Raw genomic sequence first — 18,946 nt, forward strand, 5'->3', positions numbered from 1 at the left:
AGTAAACAAAATATTCATCCTTCGAGCTTTTTAAAAAATGGCTGTCTCTTTGTTGGGAAAATCACTAAATAATCACTCACAAAGCGGTCGATCTCACCGATTTCAACGAAATATGTTGTCAAGGTCAAAATTCTGAACAACTTTCATTACATTTCTGTCGCGCCTAATGAAACAGCTTGCGAATTCGATGCATAAAGGATCGTGATTCGTTTCGAGAACTGAACAAATTAAAGTAGAGTGTTACTTGGACGTATTGTTACTTGGGTGTGCAGTGCGCGTAGCGAGTGTAGTAGTATTTATATCGTAGGCATTTACAAAATATATACATTTTCGCTACGATGCGACGACGGCAACAGCACGAAAGCGTGACGTTGGTACGGCGAAAGATATCTCAATAGGACTATGCCCAGGGCAAAGATATTTTGCAAAATAGACAAACGATTGCGGGTACTGATACGTTGAAACTTGCTGGATCTGGCGGACGGTCCAGATGTGGGAGTGCAGATACTGCACCGTATTCGCCCGAAACAATGGCGGTGCGTACGCGATCGTTCCGTGGACACTCGTGAACGGGACAATATCAGTTTACGTCTCTGAATACCATGATATTCTTTTTACCACTTGTAAGAAATAAGTTGCAGCCCTGCTCCTTTCGTTCGTATAAGGGTATTTTTATCGATTTTTAATTGACAAAAACTAAGAAACATAATTTTTTTATTCTTAATTTTCGTTTTATGTCAGCTTCAAGAATCACTTCTTAAATTTCCTGGCGCTTCATCAATAGCACGCTATGTAAGCTCTGTCTGACTGGAACAACTAAATATACATAATAGAAATAAAATCAGTTATACATATGTATACAGGATATCTGTTTCATCTGAGTAAAGTTAAATATCTTTTAAGGAAATGATGTTACGAAAAAAGTGTCGTAACAAAAGTTGTTTGGTATAAGGGAGACGTTATGGTGGGGAGATTTCAAAGTCAATTTAATTTTTTTAATGAAATATTATATTTTTGTATAGATAATATTATAGTGCATATCGATACGAGCTCAACGAGCTGGTAATGAAGTCCTTTGTTTTCACGGAAGGTCCTAAAATTGCGAAAAAGCTGTGATTTGATTATCCGCTCCTCACTGTCGTATTAACCCGCTGAGGGTATTTTGTAATGCAATGCGACTGGGCTCAAACACACACGTCTATCAAAGAAATCCTGTTTTTCTCAAGAAGTGGTATCCATAAATGGAAGTTTTCAATAATTCAAAATTGAGCACATTGGTAGATATAAATGTATTGTACATTATCTATGCCATTTAGCTATTTTCTAACTTTGTCTGATAATAACTTTTCCCGAGTTATTGAATCCTAGTTTTTCGCAATGTTACGACCTTCCATGAAAGCAAACGATTTTGTTAGCAGCTTGTTGATATTCTCTTAAAAGTGACATTTGATATTATGATTCAAATGAAATGAGAGGCCTACGATAAAAAGAACCATGTTATAGCACTTTTCAGACAACGAAAATTTATTTTTCAATATGTAATGTCACAATTTTATATTTTCTCATAAGTATTCCATTAACATAAGACATTTCGTTCTTCGTTTCGTTCTGCATCATTTTCCAGTTTTACTTGTAATTACGAGTAATGTATAACAGAGGAAACGGCAATAAATGAAAAATACGTTGTACACGACAATTTCATTCGAATTAACTAGTGATAAAGAGCACACACAGAAATATATGAAAACATGTTAAATTCAAAATTCGTTGAAATTGACATACCCTCTTTTTCTCGTCGACCTTTTATATGATAAGCAATATCATTTATTCATGTATATTATATACTAATTAAAGGTGTCAGATTGTTTAAAAGCAAATAAGGGAAATACGTTAACTTGTGAAATAGAAGTAGAAAGCTTTAAAAAGTGCATCGATAAATCATTGCATGCTGCTGTTGATAGAAATATGAAAGGTGTACGTAGAAGCAAGAAAGGAAGTTACTTGGAAGCGTTTGAAAGGAAATATCAGTTTTGATTCTTTAAAATAAATATAAAAACTTGAATATCACACATCGTACGTACAATATTATTAAGATTGCCAAGAAATTTTTTATGAAATTGAAGTATATTATAAAATAAATAATAATAGGCAAATATTTGTTAACAACACATATGTATATTATAAGTAAATTATTTATTTCAGATCGACACTGAAGTTGAATAAGATGGTTCCTATTTGCTGTTGAGAGCAATTTTTTGTTAATAAAAGATTAATATATATGACAAACAAATTCATTTCTAGGACAGAAAAGTGCGTGCATAGAACTTCGAAGTTTGATATGTACCAAATATATAAGTGGTAAAAAAAGTTATTCAGCTTTACCTAGTTTTTCTTTCTTTTTTTATCTATTGGTAAACACAAGATTTGGCAAATAAACTTTTTTTTGAAATAATAATTATATATAGAAATGGTATTTCAAATACATATTTTAATATTAACTCATACAAATATTATTATGAAATGAGTATTTCATTGAAAGATAAGATAAAAGTATTTCAAATAATAGTATTTCCATCAATTTCTATTTCAAATAATGGTGTTTCAAATAGTAATACCGCTATTTTTATTCGAGTAATACTTTTAATACTAACGTAAGCACCCTTCATATCTAACATGCAAGTATACTTTTATCCACAATATAATAATTTTATTTTGTAAATAACTGAAAATATCGCACAGAAACAATTTATATATATCGCTGAATTACTTTGTTTGCTTAAATAGAATATATTTTTCAAACGTAGTATCTTATAAAGAATTTCGTTGAGATGCTAATATTAGCCGTGCAAAACTAAATAAACGTTTCACAGACAAACGTTTGTAGAGGATGGTATTGCGATATTATATTTTAGAAATGTACTTTTAACTAGGGCAGCTTTTTAGAATTAGATTTTTAATGTGATATTTCCTAAGATTTTGAAGTGCTGTAGTATTATTATTGAGATGTACAAGTAGTTTCATTTCGAGCAAGTGCATACTATTATTTCTGTGGTGGAAGTGTAGAGGATTGATAAAACAGAAACGAGAGTTGTTGCAACCCGCCAAATATACTTGAAATTAATGAAATAAATATAGATAATGCCCAAAGTCGCTCGTACAAACGTATTCGCAGAGACAGTGTATAATCGCTCGCAGATATTAATCGATAACTCGTGAAACTCGTATAATAACTGTTAATAACTGATTCGCTCGCGATCGCGTCCGTTTATTTATACTGTTCAAGTTATATTCAAATTCATCTTTGTTTGACGATTGCACGTAGCGGCGACATTGATACTCTGAAATAAAACAACAACATGATTTAGATTTTCCTCTAACCTGTGTGGCATTACATTTCTAACATAAGATACACACAGAGCATCGAGAAAATTGAGAAATTGTTCCTTATTAGTCGCAAACGCTTATTAGAGTAAAACCGCAGGGTCTCCGTATTCTCGGGTGTCACTTCCTCCAGCACCAACCTTCGAACCATGGTGACCACGCGACCACCGCCACCTCTGCCAGATGGGCGATCCTTCCCCACGCACATCTGCAGACAAGCACCAACGTATCACCCACATAACAAGTTATGCCGCCTTCAAGAGCATTGACTCCCACAGCACCGTCAGGTCGCAGAGGAGCGGCCTCAACACCTGTCCCTGTGGGACCCTGCGGTGCACGGCCCTCATCTCTGCCGTTTTGTCCCGACCGGTGATATAATAGACCGGTCCCGGTGGTACGCCCGGACAACGTTCCGCAGATACAGGGCCATTTGTGTGATACTCCAGGGCCTCCCCTATCGTACCCCAAGGAACGCGTCGATCGTATACCGCCACTTCCTGACGCCGTACTGGCCCTCCTGCAGTCTAGACATTCTCCGGGCTAAGTGTGTCTAAAGGCAGACTGCGATTACTCTTTCGGGCTACTTGTTTGCCTCGTCCAGCAAACACACAGACTGGAAAGTCGAGCGCGAATTCGGAGGTCGGCCTGGCTTTGGGAGAGAGACTCTCCTGCCACTGACCGGAGTATTTACCTCAGACCAGGCATCTGCCTCAGCCTCACAGTTAACTGCCCGACTAATGCCCCCATAGATAGGCCCGGATGCCGTCGGGATCCGGAGCCTTACAGTTTCCGATTCTTCCAACGGCCCCAGGTATCTTTCCGTCCCACACCCTCACTTCTGCCTCTTGCGGAGTACCTTGAGACCGCGCCTCCTCCTCCAAAAATCGAGGATCCATTCCCTTCGTTGTGGAATGTGGAACTGCCATGGGCAGTTTTTGTTCAACATTGCTCTCTGTACGGACGCTCTCACGGATCGGAATTGAGGATAGTCAGGTGTTCATCCCAGGCCCGTCTCTTTGCTGCCCCGATGGTCCACCTGAGACCTCCGGGTCTCGCAGTAGGCCTCGTTTTAATCGGCCACGGTAACCCTATTCCCCCGCCTCACCCAGCGGATTCTAGTGCACTGGTGTCGAGTGCAGACGCAAGCCAATCTGAGACTCGCTATCTGGTCTGTCCACCAGTACACCGCACCATCGTGGGGTATGCACGCGTCTCAAATGGCATGCATGTTCTGCTTCATTACCTTAGAGTTGGTCTCTATATTATTTGTATCCCAACATATTTAGTAGGAAAAATCGTCTTTTACCTTTATATCTTGTCTTTGTTTGCATTCAATAAAATCAATATGTCGAATGGAATCTAGCATTAGCATTCACAAGTATTTATTTATATATTATACGTGCGTTATTGTACATATTTATGTATTCTATATCCATACAGGATAGCTATTAATCCCTTTTATTCTTTTATTCTTATTGTAATTACAATTGCTGTTAAACTCCACTGCTTGACTAGAAAAGTACATGGATAAATAATATATATAATAAACATAACAAAGTCTTTTCTTGACATCAAGACTTGTTTAATTAAGTGTTAAATAGATAAATTCAATCAAATCAATAAAATTTTGCATTAGTATTCATGAGTATGTTCGTTATTTATAAAAATTCTCATTATTCATTATTCATTTAAACCTCTACATTTATCATTATGTATCATTATGTATGTTTATTTATATGTTACACATATATTATTATACGTACTTATTTATTATACATTTATTTGACATAGCTATTTATTCCTTTTATTCTTTCGTTGTTAATTATTTTTATATAAAACTCCCTCTTCCGAGTATTCTTTGATAGTCATGCGCATGCCTTTCTAATATGGCCGCCTTTTGTCTGTGTCGACACGTCCTGTTAGTTATTTTATTGAAACACTGTGATAAGTAGTTGATTCTGAAATCGATTAATAAAATATTTCGTTAATGGTGTCTTTTGGAGAGGATCCGTCGTTTGTGATATTTCGCCACGTGTTTCAAGCTCCCGCCAGCGTGTGGTAATGGATATTTCATCCGTGTCGCCTACTCCGCACGTGGTTATATGTTCAATGATCATCTGCGATATCTAATTATCCATAATTATTTAATACAGAGTGTTCTCCAGTGTGGAATTATGTGATAAAATTTCTTCTCTTATTTTCATCGGTGTGAGGAAATCATGGGAATGTTACCACGCGTTTCTGCCTACACGAGACTACATAACCTGTACAGTGTGAGTTGCTTTTAATTACTTATAATGTATCTGCTTTTTGTGATTGGAAGGACGACATTTTTCTTTTTATTTTTTGCCTTCTTCTCCTGAGTATTATTAAGCGTTTGTAATACGTTTTACGATATTCCACTCAAGAGATTAGTGGCTTTAAAGACTTGCATGACAACTAAATAATTACAATTATATCTTTCCTTAGTATTAAATTTTATTTGAATAGATATATTGATAAATAATATAATACAGTCTCTCTTTGCTGTTAAGACTTGTTTAGAAAAATATTAAATGACTAATCACAATAACATCAATAAAATCTTTCATTAATGATGGAACTAATCAACCAAGCGTAAAGATGTAAGAGAAAAAGTATAAATGTATTTTTTATTTTTAAAGTCATCATTTTATACTTTACTATTCCTACTGGAATCTTCTTTAGCGACCATATTCCTTTCCGTTCACCCTAGTTTGTGTAATTGCTACGGGGCAACTCAGCGCCAGTCTCCGCGCCGTGCGCATGCAGTATGGTTGCCTTTTACTTGTGTCGATACGTGCTCCAGGTTATTTTATAAAAATACTGTAATAAATAGCTGAATCTTTAGTCTATTAAATAAAATATAAAATATTGAATATGAGTATTCGTCATGTGTGATATTTCGCCGCGTGTCTCCGGTTATCGCCAATTAGTTGCAATGGATATTTTATCCGCGTCTCCAATCCTGCACGTGATTTTATATCCGATAATCTTCAGAGATATTTAATTAACTATAATTATTTATATAGCGTGTCCTCCGGTGTCGTTCATCGTGTGAATGGTTTCGCCTTGTTTTATGATCAGCAGTAAGAAAATTACGGAAATGTTACCATGTGTCGCCATATCTGCACGAGGCTACATAACCTATCGTTCGTGAGTAATTTTCTAATTATTTTATATCGCCATATTTCTCTTTGCTTATACTGTTGTATCATCATCGCACAGTGTTTATCGTGCTCAATATCCACTGAGAGCTGAAAAACTCTTGCGATGTGCGATGTGCGATATGTACAATCCACACGTTGTCTCCACGCCACATGGCTGAGTTAGATACTTGTTCAATTATTTAATCTTCTACGCATATCTACTCAAAAGCTGTTGCACTTTTTCTTGAGCTTGTTTCGCTTTCGTAAGCTTCCAGCAGACTCCCTTGAAATGGTTCCAAAGCTCGCTACGCTTCATAACCTTCAATATTATATTTTCAAATATTAGCAGTTCATGGTTACGTCATATGGTTTTCTAAAGACGTTTTCTTGGCCGTCTACCTGGGACATTTCAGTAGATCGTGTTCTATATCATCGGATTCGTCATTTCAATCTCAATATCCTTTGGTTTTAAAGAGGTAAGCACATATGATTAATTTCCTGGTTCAATTCTCACGTCTGTAATGGAATTACATTTATTCCTCCACTCCTCATCCGCATCATCCTCCATTTTCTGAAAAATATACCTGCTCTCAGCTATCGTCAATCCATTCCTCACATGATATTCTTCACATTTACTACTCTCGCTACTATTCTCCACTCGAGACTTCATGTACTCTGGCACATCTCAACAGGACCCTCACCATTTTTTTTCGTTACAATGTACGGACCATAATATTTGAACATTAGTTTTTGTTCAGGGGCTTTTATCCTATACTCTATCTTTCTTCTTAACTAGAACTATCGGACCGCGTATTCGGACAAGGAGGGCTATATGATTTACATATAGTGATATAATATATTTAAAATATATACATATATATTATAGTGATATAATATAGTAATATAGTAATAATAACAGTAATATAATAATATAGTAATATAGTAATATAGTAACATATAGTAATGATACTCATTCAATTGTTTATTTAGCTCAACTCTTTCGGGTTGAGATAGTCGACGCCCTCTCTGATAAACTGAATCGTTATCTACACTCGTTGACTACAATCTACATTTTGATTTGTGCTGAATGGTTTAACGTGTTGGTTTATAGAATAACGAGACAAGTTGATACACGATGTAGTTAAATGTATTTAAAATTGTTTTATGTTTTGAATACAGAGTTAGTCGTAATCGTCGCTCGAGAGCGTGATCGTCTATTTATACTGTTGGGGGGGGGGGGGATCGGAAAGTTTGTATTTGACTCCGGTTTGACGGTTTTTGACGGTAGCACGTAGCGGCGACATTCTTTTGTCCGGAGTGTGTTTATTACTACATTTCGTACTTCGTAACGATGTTAATACTCCGAGGCAAAACAACAACATGAGTCACTCTCGATTCGAATCGTCCTATGACTCATGAGCCGCTACAGATTTTACATTTTTGAATTTTTGAAGGTTTATATATACGGTTCTACTATGTTTTCTATGGCGTCTCTATGTTTCTAATCCGCAACATTCGATACATCTGGTACATCTATTAAATTTGATTAAAATATTCTTGCAGGTCTGACAATGGAAAATTTCCCTTCTTTAATAATTAAATCTATTGAGTTCAGGAAGTCTCTTCCAATTATTACCTCGTGCTGCGTTAAAGGGAAACGAATGTCATACTCCTGTTCGTCAATTTTAATTCCTTTGTAAAACTCAACTAAAGTCCTGCTGCTTTCAACTCCTCCTTGAAATTTTCTTTCGCTCTAACGGAGGTGCACCTATTTTAATGTACGCTCTAGCGCGCATTAAATAGTTGTCACTGCCCATGTTGCCCATGCCCGGGGTCTCTTGCGAATCACTACCGAGTGCAACTGCGTCGTCTATCTCCCTGCCGTTGTTGTTGTCTAGGGAGGCGTCCCGGCTTGAGTTGGAAAGCTAGGGGGAACCACTCCCCCTAGCGCCACGTCCCCTAGTCTGACGCACCCGAGACAGCGACGGTGGCGCCGCGCCCCTGCATCGTACGGAGCCTCTGCAACGTTGATGCGACGATCTACTGGGATCGGCTCTTCTCTCCCGGTCTCATTCTGCCCGCTCCTTTCTCTGCATAACCTCCTCGCAGTAGGTGCGGACAGCGTTTTGTGGACAAAACTCCAGCGTGTGCTGCGCCGTGTCCTCCTCTTCCCTGCAGTGGTGACAGGTGGACGTCACCTCCCGCCCGATCTTCAGCAGGTACTCACCGAAGACCCCGTGTCCGGTGAGCATCCGTGTCGTCCTGAAGGTGAGCGGAACCCCGCCTTGATCTCTCCAAGCCTCCCAATTGAGAAGCATGGCGCGGACGGCTCGGTGTGGCCGCCTGGCGTCCTCCTCCGGGATGCTTGAAAGCCAAACCCCAACCTAACCCCAACCTAACCCCAATCCCTACCATCAGAAATGGTCTGGCGAATTTGACTCGATTTGCTGGAAGTTGGCCTGTAGGATATTGAGGGGTTCTGGCTTGCATTCTATGGCACAGAACGAATTTTCGAATTACTGCCTTTACCGCTACTCTGCCGTTGACTGGCCAGAAAGTTTGTCTCACTGCGTTTAGTGTGTCTTGCACGCCGCTCGCTTATGTGTGCTTCGCGAATAATCAGATTCGTGACATGATGGTGTTGCGGCAACACGGCCGGGTACTTCTGTTCGTATTGCAGATCTGACTGCGCTAATCTGCCTCCCATTCTTATTATTCCTTTTGCGTTCATGAGTAGGTTTTGACCGATTAATCGGTTTGTCTTGCTTGATGTTGTCTTAAGTCTTGTATTTCGTTAGGGAATACCATTTTTTGAAGCATGATTATGATTCTCTTGCTTGCCTGCTGTAGCTCTTTTATCGTTAGATCTCATCTGCCTTTTGATTGCTGTCTAGTATTGTTATAAAGTCTTAGGCAATAGGCAATGATTCGTTCGAGTAGTGGGAGCGAAGAAAGTCTTTCCAGTATCTGACCTTGGGTTGATATATTCGTTCGTAGTGTTGTTAACTTTCGTTTCTCAGGTACTTGTATCGGCTGTAGGTCATCAGCTGGCCATGTGGTTTCGACTTGATTTAACCAATGCGGTCCATGATATCAAATTTTATGGTGTACGAGGTCTTCCAAGTCTAATCCTCGAGGTAGGATGTCCGCCGCATCGTTTTTTGACGGTATATGTCGTCACTGAGTTACGTCACTACCTTGAAGGATTTCGGTTACTTTATTTGCAACAAAAGTTTTAAAAATGTGCGGTGGAGGTTTAAGGTCTTGGTGACGCTGCTGAATAATTTGATTACTAACACTGCCGCGCATAACTCCCACCTGGGTAAGGATTGCATTTCCAGCGGTCCTACTCTGGATTTTGAGCATAGTAAATGGCTCCAATACCTGTTTTGGCTGTCTGTGCTACGGAGGTAAATACACGCTCTATATGCTCGCTCACTGGCATCGGCGAATCCGTATACTTGTAACGTGACACTCTTGTGTATAGTGACCTGCCTAGGAATGGTAACTTGGTGAATTTTTTCTAACTGATCTTGGAATTTTAACCATGCCACACGAATGTTGCTCGGTACAGCATCGTCCCATTCTACTTGACATTTCCATAATTCTTGTAATATTAATTTTACCTGGACTATTACCGGTCCTAATAGACCTAACGGACTGAATAGTTGAGCTACTCTAGAGAGTATTGCCCTTTTTGTCACTTTGTGCACCTTTGCCTCTTGTTTTAAGGAGTAGTCCCGACGTCTTCTTGCTGTCCTTGTCGTCTAACAAGGGGTGGTTCGATGGATATGATTTCACGCGTAGTGACTCTATTAATTTGGGTTCGTTCGAAATCCACTATTTGAGCTCCAAACCCCCTTTTGTGATTATGTCGATGAGTTCATTCCGGAACGAACTCGCTTTCTCGAGTGTGTTCTCCTCGGTTAGCAAATCGCCGACATAGAAATCATGCTCCAAGATCGGTGGCTCTATCGGAGAATTATATAAGATAAAATTTTATTTGAAGGGCATTCCTCCACGTTCCAGAATTTGTCCACTTCCTCACGAAGAGCCTTCAGTATTACATTACAAGTTGCTTTGGATTTCCTTGTGCCTGTATCACCCGTGACGATCCAACCTAATGCTGTATTTCGCAACTGCATGTTTTTATCTGCTAAATTGAGCCTTCCTTCGCGAAGGAAATCCCAAAACAATTGTGCTCCAATGAGACCGTCGATGTCAGCTGCTCGATGGAACTGTGATTCGGCTAATGAAACCTTATCTGGTAAATCTAACTTGTCTCGATCGACATCTTCTGAGGGAACTGATTGCTAGATTTTGTCGACCACCAGAAATAATAATTCTGCCGTATAGTCACTGATTTATGAATGAACCTCGATTTGTGTCATCTCATTGATGTATGAGGTCACGTGGTTCGCACCACATAGACGCATGTGGTTAACCCTAGCCACATGGATCGTTCGTCAAGAAATGTGCCTGAGAGCAGGAGTCTAACAGGACTCTGTATCGTTGCGTTTTCCCGGTTTGATCACTGATGTTGATGACAGCTGTAGATCAAATGATATTTGGAAATATCTTTGCTGTTAACAAAATATCTTTGTTTGCAAAGGTTGCGTATGATATTTAGAACTCATCGGTTCTAATACGTTGCAGGGACTGTTCCAAAATGGTATAATTCTCTTACGCTTGGAAAGGGTTTGTCATCTATTCTTTTCTTCCATCGCGACTGTGTATCGTCATCTAGTTTGGACGTAAACAAATATGGTAGCACTGTATCCGCTGTGGGCTGATTAAGTGCTTGCAAAGCTTTGTAGTGCGTTTCTAATTCGTTTGCATACGTTTTTAAGTCCTGGTACGAAATGACCGCTGTAGAGGAGATACCTCGAACAATGCTTCTTTCCTTGTGCTCGTCCGACTATAGCCGGTCATGAAACTCTCGTGATTTGTTGTTTGCGTTAATGAAATTTGTGCCGTTATCACAGTGGATGGTCGAACAAGACCCTCACAAAGCGACCACGTATACCTTGATTTGACTAGGATGGTGATGCTTGAGCACGACAGCAACGGACGCAGTCTTTTATCGTACGCCAAACTTGAGTTTGGCCGTCGACGGGCCAGTATCGTTGTCCTAATGTGTAGCCTGTGTTCCGCAGTGCATGTGGACCTTGTGTTCATGTTCGATAATGCGTACCGTGACTGATGATTTAGGTAATATTATGAGATGTTTCTGGGCGAAGGTCATCGGCGACTGACCGAGTCCGCCCTTGACTCGCAATATTCCTTCTATCTTGTCTATGAACGGGTTGAGTCGCGTGAGTTTCCCCTTTATTGTCGCGTTTCGATCCATTCGGAGCGTACGGATTTCCTCGGAAAAATGGATGTTTTGTAATATTATATTATATTTTGTAATATTATATATTATAATAATCTTATTAGCTTATCGTGTGTTAGGTTCAATTCGGTTACGGTTAAGGGGATCGCTTGGTTCTGTTTTTGTCTCCAACGGAGGCAACGAGCGATGATTCGTATTAACTTGGGTAACGATGAATATCTTTGTTAGAAGCTGTAATCGGCGGGAGTCACGAACAGACAAATCACCCTTTTCAGTCCCGGTTATTCGATTTGTGATGTTAATATCCATATCGGCCAGTAGTTTTCCGACTGGTGGAGCCATTCAAGACAGTATTTCCAAATGGTCGAGCGTAGAAACTCTCCGGGCGTTTGGCCTCGCGATATTAGATCCGCGGGTTTGTCGCTGATGGGAACATGGCGTCAATCGCGGATTCTGGTTTTTGTTTGGATTTCGCAGACTCTGTTAGCGACAAATGTTTTGAGCAAATGAGGTATTTATTTAATGGAGCACGATGGTGGAATCGGTATAAAGTGGAGTAGGTAGTTTGAGTAATATTGTGCAGTAGGGCGTGCTGTATTGTCGATATTAGGGACGTAAGGAGGAGTGCTCGGCTCAACTCGAGCAGAGGGATAGTTTGGGATTTGAGCGGGGCGAATTTTGATTTTGCGGTTAACAGTTGTATCCAGACGCGGCCATTTATCAGCCCATTGTCAGCACACCATCGCGTAAACATGCTCATTACTCTGCCTAACCTATCCTCAATCTCCTCCTGACTGGGTACGCATCCACTTGGCGTTGTGCCTCCCTCTCATCTTCATCAAGTAGGACAATGTCGTCAGCGAAAGCGAAATGATTGGCACCTTTCTTGTATAGCTGACATTTATGTCACTAGTTTGTTCGCCTATCATTTGCAGCAGCAGCTCTATTTATTTTATTCCAGGCATAGATTAAATAGCAGCAGCGACAAAGTGTCACCCTGCTTGACTCCCTAACGATCTTGATCTCCACCCTTTTATCATCTTCCGTTTTTATTTTGTCTCGCCCTCGTGATACATTTCCTCTATTAGATCAATAATAGGGGTCGGCACCCCCTTCCTCGTCAGGCAAGCTTTTAACGCCGAGTGGAGTATTGTGTCAAAGGTATCATAGAGATCCACAATTGTGAATATCCCCTCGTTATTTCTCTTGCTGTAACTTAAGGCAGCGTTAAAAAGGTCTATGTTTAATTTGCATCCACTTTCTGATGTAAAACCTATCTGCCTCAAGTTTAACACAACACCCCTTCTAATCCTTCCGTCGAGAGTGGAAGAGAAAATTCGGCCGAGAATGGGGCCTATTGTTATAGGCCTCCAGTTCTCGACCTGGCTACTTGGTTTGTTCGCTTTAGGTATTAGTGTGGTCTTATTTTCCTTCTATATGGTCGGAAAATAGGAACTATACCATAAGATGTTGAAAATTTTTGCTAATATTGCTGGCAGGCCAGGTATCATTAAGTGCTCTTTTTGGAATCCATCTGGTCCTGCCGCAGCCTTTATCCTCATTTTACTTATAATTTCGCCCACATTCTCAGCGGTTATCGGTGGAAATAATTCGCTTATAGATATTTCCTGGGATTGAGGTATTAGAAGGTCGTGTCCGACCTCATAAATCCTCATAGAGCCTCTTCGCTATAGTCGCTTCAGGTGGTTGCCTGGCTGGTTCCAGGTATGCACGATCGTTGTTAACAACAACATCGGCCAACTTCTTACATTCTTTTAATAACTCCTGGCAACGTGCGTAGGAGTATCTTTTTCTAGGATTTCTAGTACTATTCTTTCGGTTATTATTATTTCCCTTACTAAAGGGAAAGAATCTAAAAGAGCGAAGCCCCTAAATAAGTCTTTCTCTATCGCTGCATATAAAGATGTGTAAATAAATTCATTTATACTGACAGTTAGGGCTTCCCTGTTCCCTCTGTCGTTAGCCCAAATTTCGTTTAACCGAGTGTTAACCTCCCTTAACGACGGGGCTATCTCGCTATTGCTTTTTCTAGTTCGAGTCTCCACCGAAGGATGGATTCCCTGTTAGTTTATTTCAGGTTCTTCGCTTATCCACGCGTTGCCTGAATTAACGGGATCACACCGTCTCTCTGTCTCCTGAACAACCTCCCGAAGGCTCGTGGTACGAAGGTATTCGTGTCCAGGGACATAACCTGATCGTCAATTATGGTCTCCAAAGCGAATAAATCCGCCACAGAGCTTCCGGAACCGAGAAGCGCTGCGCCCGAAGCTCCTTTACTTTTATTAATCTTTGTCAAACTTGCTATCTTTCTGTATTCCCTTCGTGTCCATCTCATAATCCAATAGAAGCCAAGACGTCATCATATGTATCAAAGGAACGGTTTCCTTTATTTTTGGTGTTAATCCTCTTCTTATTTCACGGTTAAAACCGTTAAATCGGCAAGCCGATAATTTAAGCTGAGTCGTCTTCCGCTCCTTCGTCGCCGCACTCCGTTTAGCCACGGACGTGTCACGTAATTTTTAAAGTGAAAACACAAGATTCGGTCTGAAGTCAAGTTTATTTTTCACAGTTAGGTTTTGTTACAAAAAAGATCGGAAGAAGAACTGTTCGGTCCTGGCTCGTACCATTAGGGAAGGAAGCTCGGTGTGGGTGTGCCTTTTTGAACTCAGAACGCGGATTCGTCGTCCGCACTTTTCGGTAGAAAATTGCGATGTCCATTGGCTAATGAATGACAAAGAAAACCAGATATGGGCATCCTTGTTCATGGGAAAAGTTTGTTATCTCGCCAGACACCCGCTTTCTCCGTAATAGTTAAGAGCGTGCAACAAATATGCGGACCATCTGTAAACCGAAAATGTTTATGTGAAAAGAAATGAAACAGAACAGATTCGGTTTACGGTGTCTCCTTAGGCCTGTTGAGAGTTAGCGTTAACAATGGATACCTCCGAAGGTCCAGACTAGGAGGAATCTCGCAAGGACCATCGCATCTGGTGTAGCATGTGCTAAACAGAAATTTGATCCGTGACATTCCCCCCTTCTTAGATTCAACTTGGTCCCTCAAGTTTTCTTCAGGAGGCTTTTGCGAAATCGTACTCGATGTGGTTTGAAAATTACACCTGATTCCTATTCTCCTTCGGGGTGGCATGTATTGGTTGAGGTATAGGTGTTGGGTGTTGCGGTCAGGGCGTTTGGTGCTGGTGGGGCTGTCGACTAAAATTTCATTTCGGCAGAAAAAATAGATTAATACATAAATTGTTATACAAATATTCTTTTTCTCTCCCCCCTTTTTTTTTTTTTTTAATAGTATGGTTTTTTATTTGTGCGGATATCATTCTGGCAAAGAGAAGTGTCGACCTGGAAAGTAGGGCTTTAAACGATTGCCGTGTATCTTTTTGTCTTGAATCAAATAATATGGGGTGCATACTTTATCAATTGTGTATGGTCCCAACCATTCCACATCAAGTTTATGTCTTTTATGATCGTTGTGTACTAAAACGGAGTCTCCTTCTTTGAAAACTGATTGGGGCTTTAAGATTTTTCGTTTTTGATCGCGCTGATATCGCTATTTGCTTTTGATTAGTGTTTCGCGAGCGTGTCGGAGTCTAGAATCCCATTCCTTTTTGCGGAACGTGACTTCGTCTGCGTACGTGCGTTGGAGATTCTTGGATATTGTGGAAGGGAGATTGGCTTGGTGTCTGAATGTGAGTTCGAATGGCGTGTAACCAGTGGAATCATGTATCATTGTATTATATGCGAGGCATACAAAATTAAGTTGGTCGTCCCATTCTTCATCTGAATTTCGCTGTATCGACTTTAACATGTCTGTTACTACTGCGTGCGTCCGTTCTAAAGATCCGTTACTCTGTGGGTGGAAGGATGTTGTTTTGATGTGTTTGATTTTAAACGCGTTTTCGTACTGTTGCATTAAACTAGATATAAAATTCTGTCCGCGATCGGTTAGTATCTTCTTTGGGGCGGAAAAGATGTAAATGTAATGATTCAAGAGTGCGTTCCAAATTGTTTCCGTTTGCTGAGTCTTTAGTGGCACGAGTATTAAATATTTTGTCAGTTCGTCATGTATGGATAGAATGTACTGATTGCCCTTTTTTGTCTTTTTCAATGTCCCTAATATATCCATAGCAATCTTATCGTTCGGTTCGAGGGGTGTGTCGGTGATACAAGGTTCTTCACGCGGTCTGATACGTGTAGTTTTAGATGTTTGGCAAGTGTCGCATGATTCTACGTGTTGTTGTACGCGTTTCATCAAATCTGGTACTCTGTGCCGTTCGCGAATGTGAAACTGTCGTCGCCTATACCTATCTTACCGTTCGTATGAATAATCTCGTTTAGCTTGTTCAACCATTTGATTTTGTCGTAATTGCCTAGCTCTGTTTTGGATAATTGATAGAAATATTTACGGTTCGGAGTCATTTTGAGAATTTTGGGCAACGCGTCGGTAGATTTTTTCCAATCGTGATATTTTTTATCGAGTTCTACGTTTAAATTTCTGTTTCGTCTAGTTAAAACATGTATCCTAGATAGTGCGTCGGCTGCGGTATTATCTTTTCCTTTAGTATACTCTACGTCGTATTCGTACTCCTCTAATTTTAGTCTCCACCTTATCAGTCGTGACGAGGGGTCTTTGCAATTTTGTAGCCATTTTAACGCTTGGTGATCGGTTCGAATAAGGAATTTCCGGCCTAACAGATATTGTCGGAGGCGTTTCACGGCCCATACGATTGCCAAGAGTTCTTTTTCGGTTGTGGAATAATTTTGTTCCGGTAGGTTCAAAGTTCGCGAGATGTAACAACAGGGGTGTCCGTCTTGTGATAGGATCGCACCTATACCTTCGTTACTGGCGTCAGTTGTTAGTATGAAACGTTTTGTGAAATCGGGGAATTTTAATACGGGTGATGAACAAAGTTTGTCTTTTAGTGTTTGGAATGCTTCCTGAGTTTTATCTGTCCAATGAAATGGTGTTTCCTTCTTTGTAAGCTCGGTCAATGGTTTCGCGATTTTGGAGAAATTTTTGATGAACTTGCGGTAATAACCTGCTAGTCCTAAGAAACGTTTGATGTCCGTGGGGTTACGTAGCTGTTTGAAGTTACTGACGGCTTCTAATTTTTTGGAATTTGGTTTTACACCTTCGGCAGTTACTATGTGTCCGAGATATTCCAGTTCGGGTTTAAGGAATTCGCACTTATCAGGCTGTACCTTGAGTCCGAGTTCGCGTAAACGTTGCAATACTATCGCGAGATTATTATTGTGCTCTTCAATCGACTGTCCGAATATTATGATATCGTCCAAATATACAAAACAGTGTTTATTTACGAGTCCTCTAAGAGCGGTGCCCATCATGCGTTGGAATGTTGCAGGTGCGTTTTTTAAACCAAATGGCATTCTATTATAATGGTAGTGTCCTTGTGGCGTGGAAAACGCCGTGTATTTTTTTGAGTCTGTGTCCATTGGAATTTGGTGGAATCCAGAGGATAAGTCAAGGGCCGAGAAAAATTTTGCGTTACCTAGTTGGGATAGTATGTCGTTTATATCGGGTAATGGGTATGCGTCTTGGTCAGTTAGTTCGTTTAATTTTCTAAAGTCTATTACAATTCGCCATTTCTGTTTCCCTGAGGCGTCTGCCTTTTTTGGTACTACCCAGACTGGTGAATTGTAAGGGGAGTCAGATGGTTCTATGATGTTCTTTCGTAGCATTTCGTCCGTTTGTCGTTTGATTTCCTCTTTGTGGCATTCGGGTAGTCGGTAAGATTTTGTGTTGATGACTTTATTCTCTTTCAGCGTTATTTTGTGTTTAGCAAGGTTAGTACACGGTAAAAGTTCGGTTTCTAGATTGAATACGTCGAGGTAAAACAGCAATATCTTTTCAATTGGTTCACGGAGAGGTTTTTCTATATGCGAGAGTCTGATTAAATCTTTAAATGTGGAGATTTGACCGTATGTATTTGAATTTTCGATGAGGTTAGTTATTCTGGCTGGGCACTTACCACCATTGATAAAGCATATCTTCGTCGGTTTTCCTTCCAGGTAGACTGTTTTTGACAATGCTTGTTTTGGGGGTACGTCGGTTTCCTGTTGCAATAAGAGAATGTTATCGTCTAGTTTGAGTTGTTGGTTTGAAAGTTCAAATTTAAATTTAGATAGGGCTGGCAAACCGAGTATGCCGTCCTCTATAATCGGAAAGTCATTGTCTACCACGAAGAATTCTACAACCTTACCAAATAATTTTATCCACGCGTGTTCGTTAGTCTTAAATCTAGAGTGTCCCATCGAGAATTTCTGTTCTTTCACCATCGTTGGTCGCAATACACATCGTCGTTTGAGTATGTTAATTCCTGCTCCGCTATCGACGAGGAATTTAAGTCGTCGTCCGTCGGACCGTAGAACCACTGTGGGTAGTCTTCCTGTTGTGGCGTTAATTCGAAGGTCTGGTCTGTTGGTTCCTCTGTTTCTTCCTGGCGTGTCTCGAGGCTGTGAACTGCTGGTGGTCTCGGAGGTTGGCCGATTGTCTGAAAATTTCTACTCTGACTAGGGGCCTGTCCTGTTTGGTTACACTTTGAATATTTCGATTGACCTCTTTGGGCCGGTGGCATTTGTTCGACTTGCTGGGAGTTTCTTGACGTTGGATAAGGTGGTGGAGCTGGGTTTTTAATGGTTGGGTTAGGATCATTGGTCATCGGTCGTCGCTGCTCGGGGAATCGTGATCGTTCCGTTGGTCTTGATCGTCGATTTCTATCTTCCCTGAGGTATCGCTCGACGTAGGAGGCTCTGTTTTCGGCTTCGGCGATATTGTATAGTGGGTAGCCGAGTAATATTCTTCCTATTTCGGGTTTTAACCCTCGGATGAAATCGATTACGGAGTCTCTTAAGATTCTATCGTTCGTCGTTCGTCTAATGATTTCGTCATGGTACTCGTTTGTTATACTGTTTTGTAATTTATTGAGCGCTCTGCGAAATCTGATAATGTAACTCTGAACGCTTTCGCCGTGTCTCTGTCTTGTTTCGCGTAGTTCGTCTTGTTGTTCCC

The 18,946-nt window shown here is 40.4% G+C and overlaps 1 protein-coding gene across 1 annotated transcript in view; it reads left to right on the forward strand.

The window, feature by feature from the left end:
• Window positions 1-18,946, forward strand: part of LOC139996357 (uncharacterized) — a 48,937-nt gene that overhangs the window by 4,458 nt on the left and 25,533 nt on the right. The window contains exon 2 of the mRNA XM_074112137.1: window positions 6,490-6,555. Within this exon, the coding sequence (XP_073968238.1) occupies window positions 6,506-6,555 (50 nt within the window). The 5' untranslated portion in view covers window positions 6,490-6,505. The remainder of the gene's footprint in view (window positions 1-6,489; window positions 6,556-18,946) is intronic.

The sequence above is a fragment of the Bombus fervidus genome, chromosome 18, assembly GCF_041682495.2.
Source record: "Bombus fervidus isolate BK054 chromosome 18, iyBomFerv1, whole genome shotgun sequence".
In the NCBI taxonomy this organism is placed as follows: Eukaryota; Metazoa; Arthropoda; class Insecta; order Hymenoptera; family Apidae; genus Bombus; species Bombus fervidus.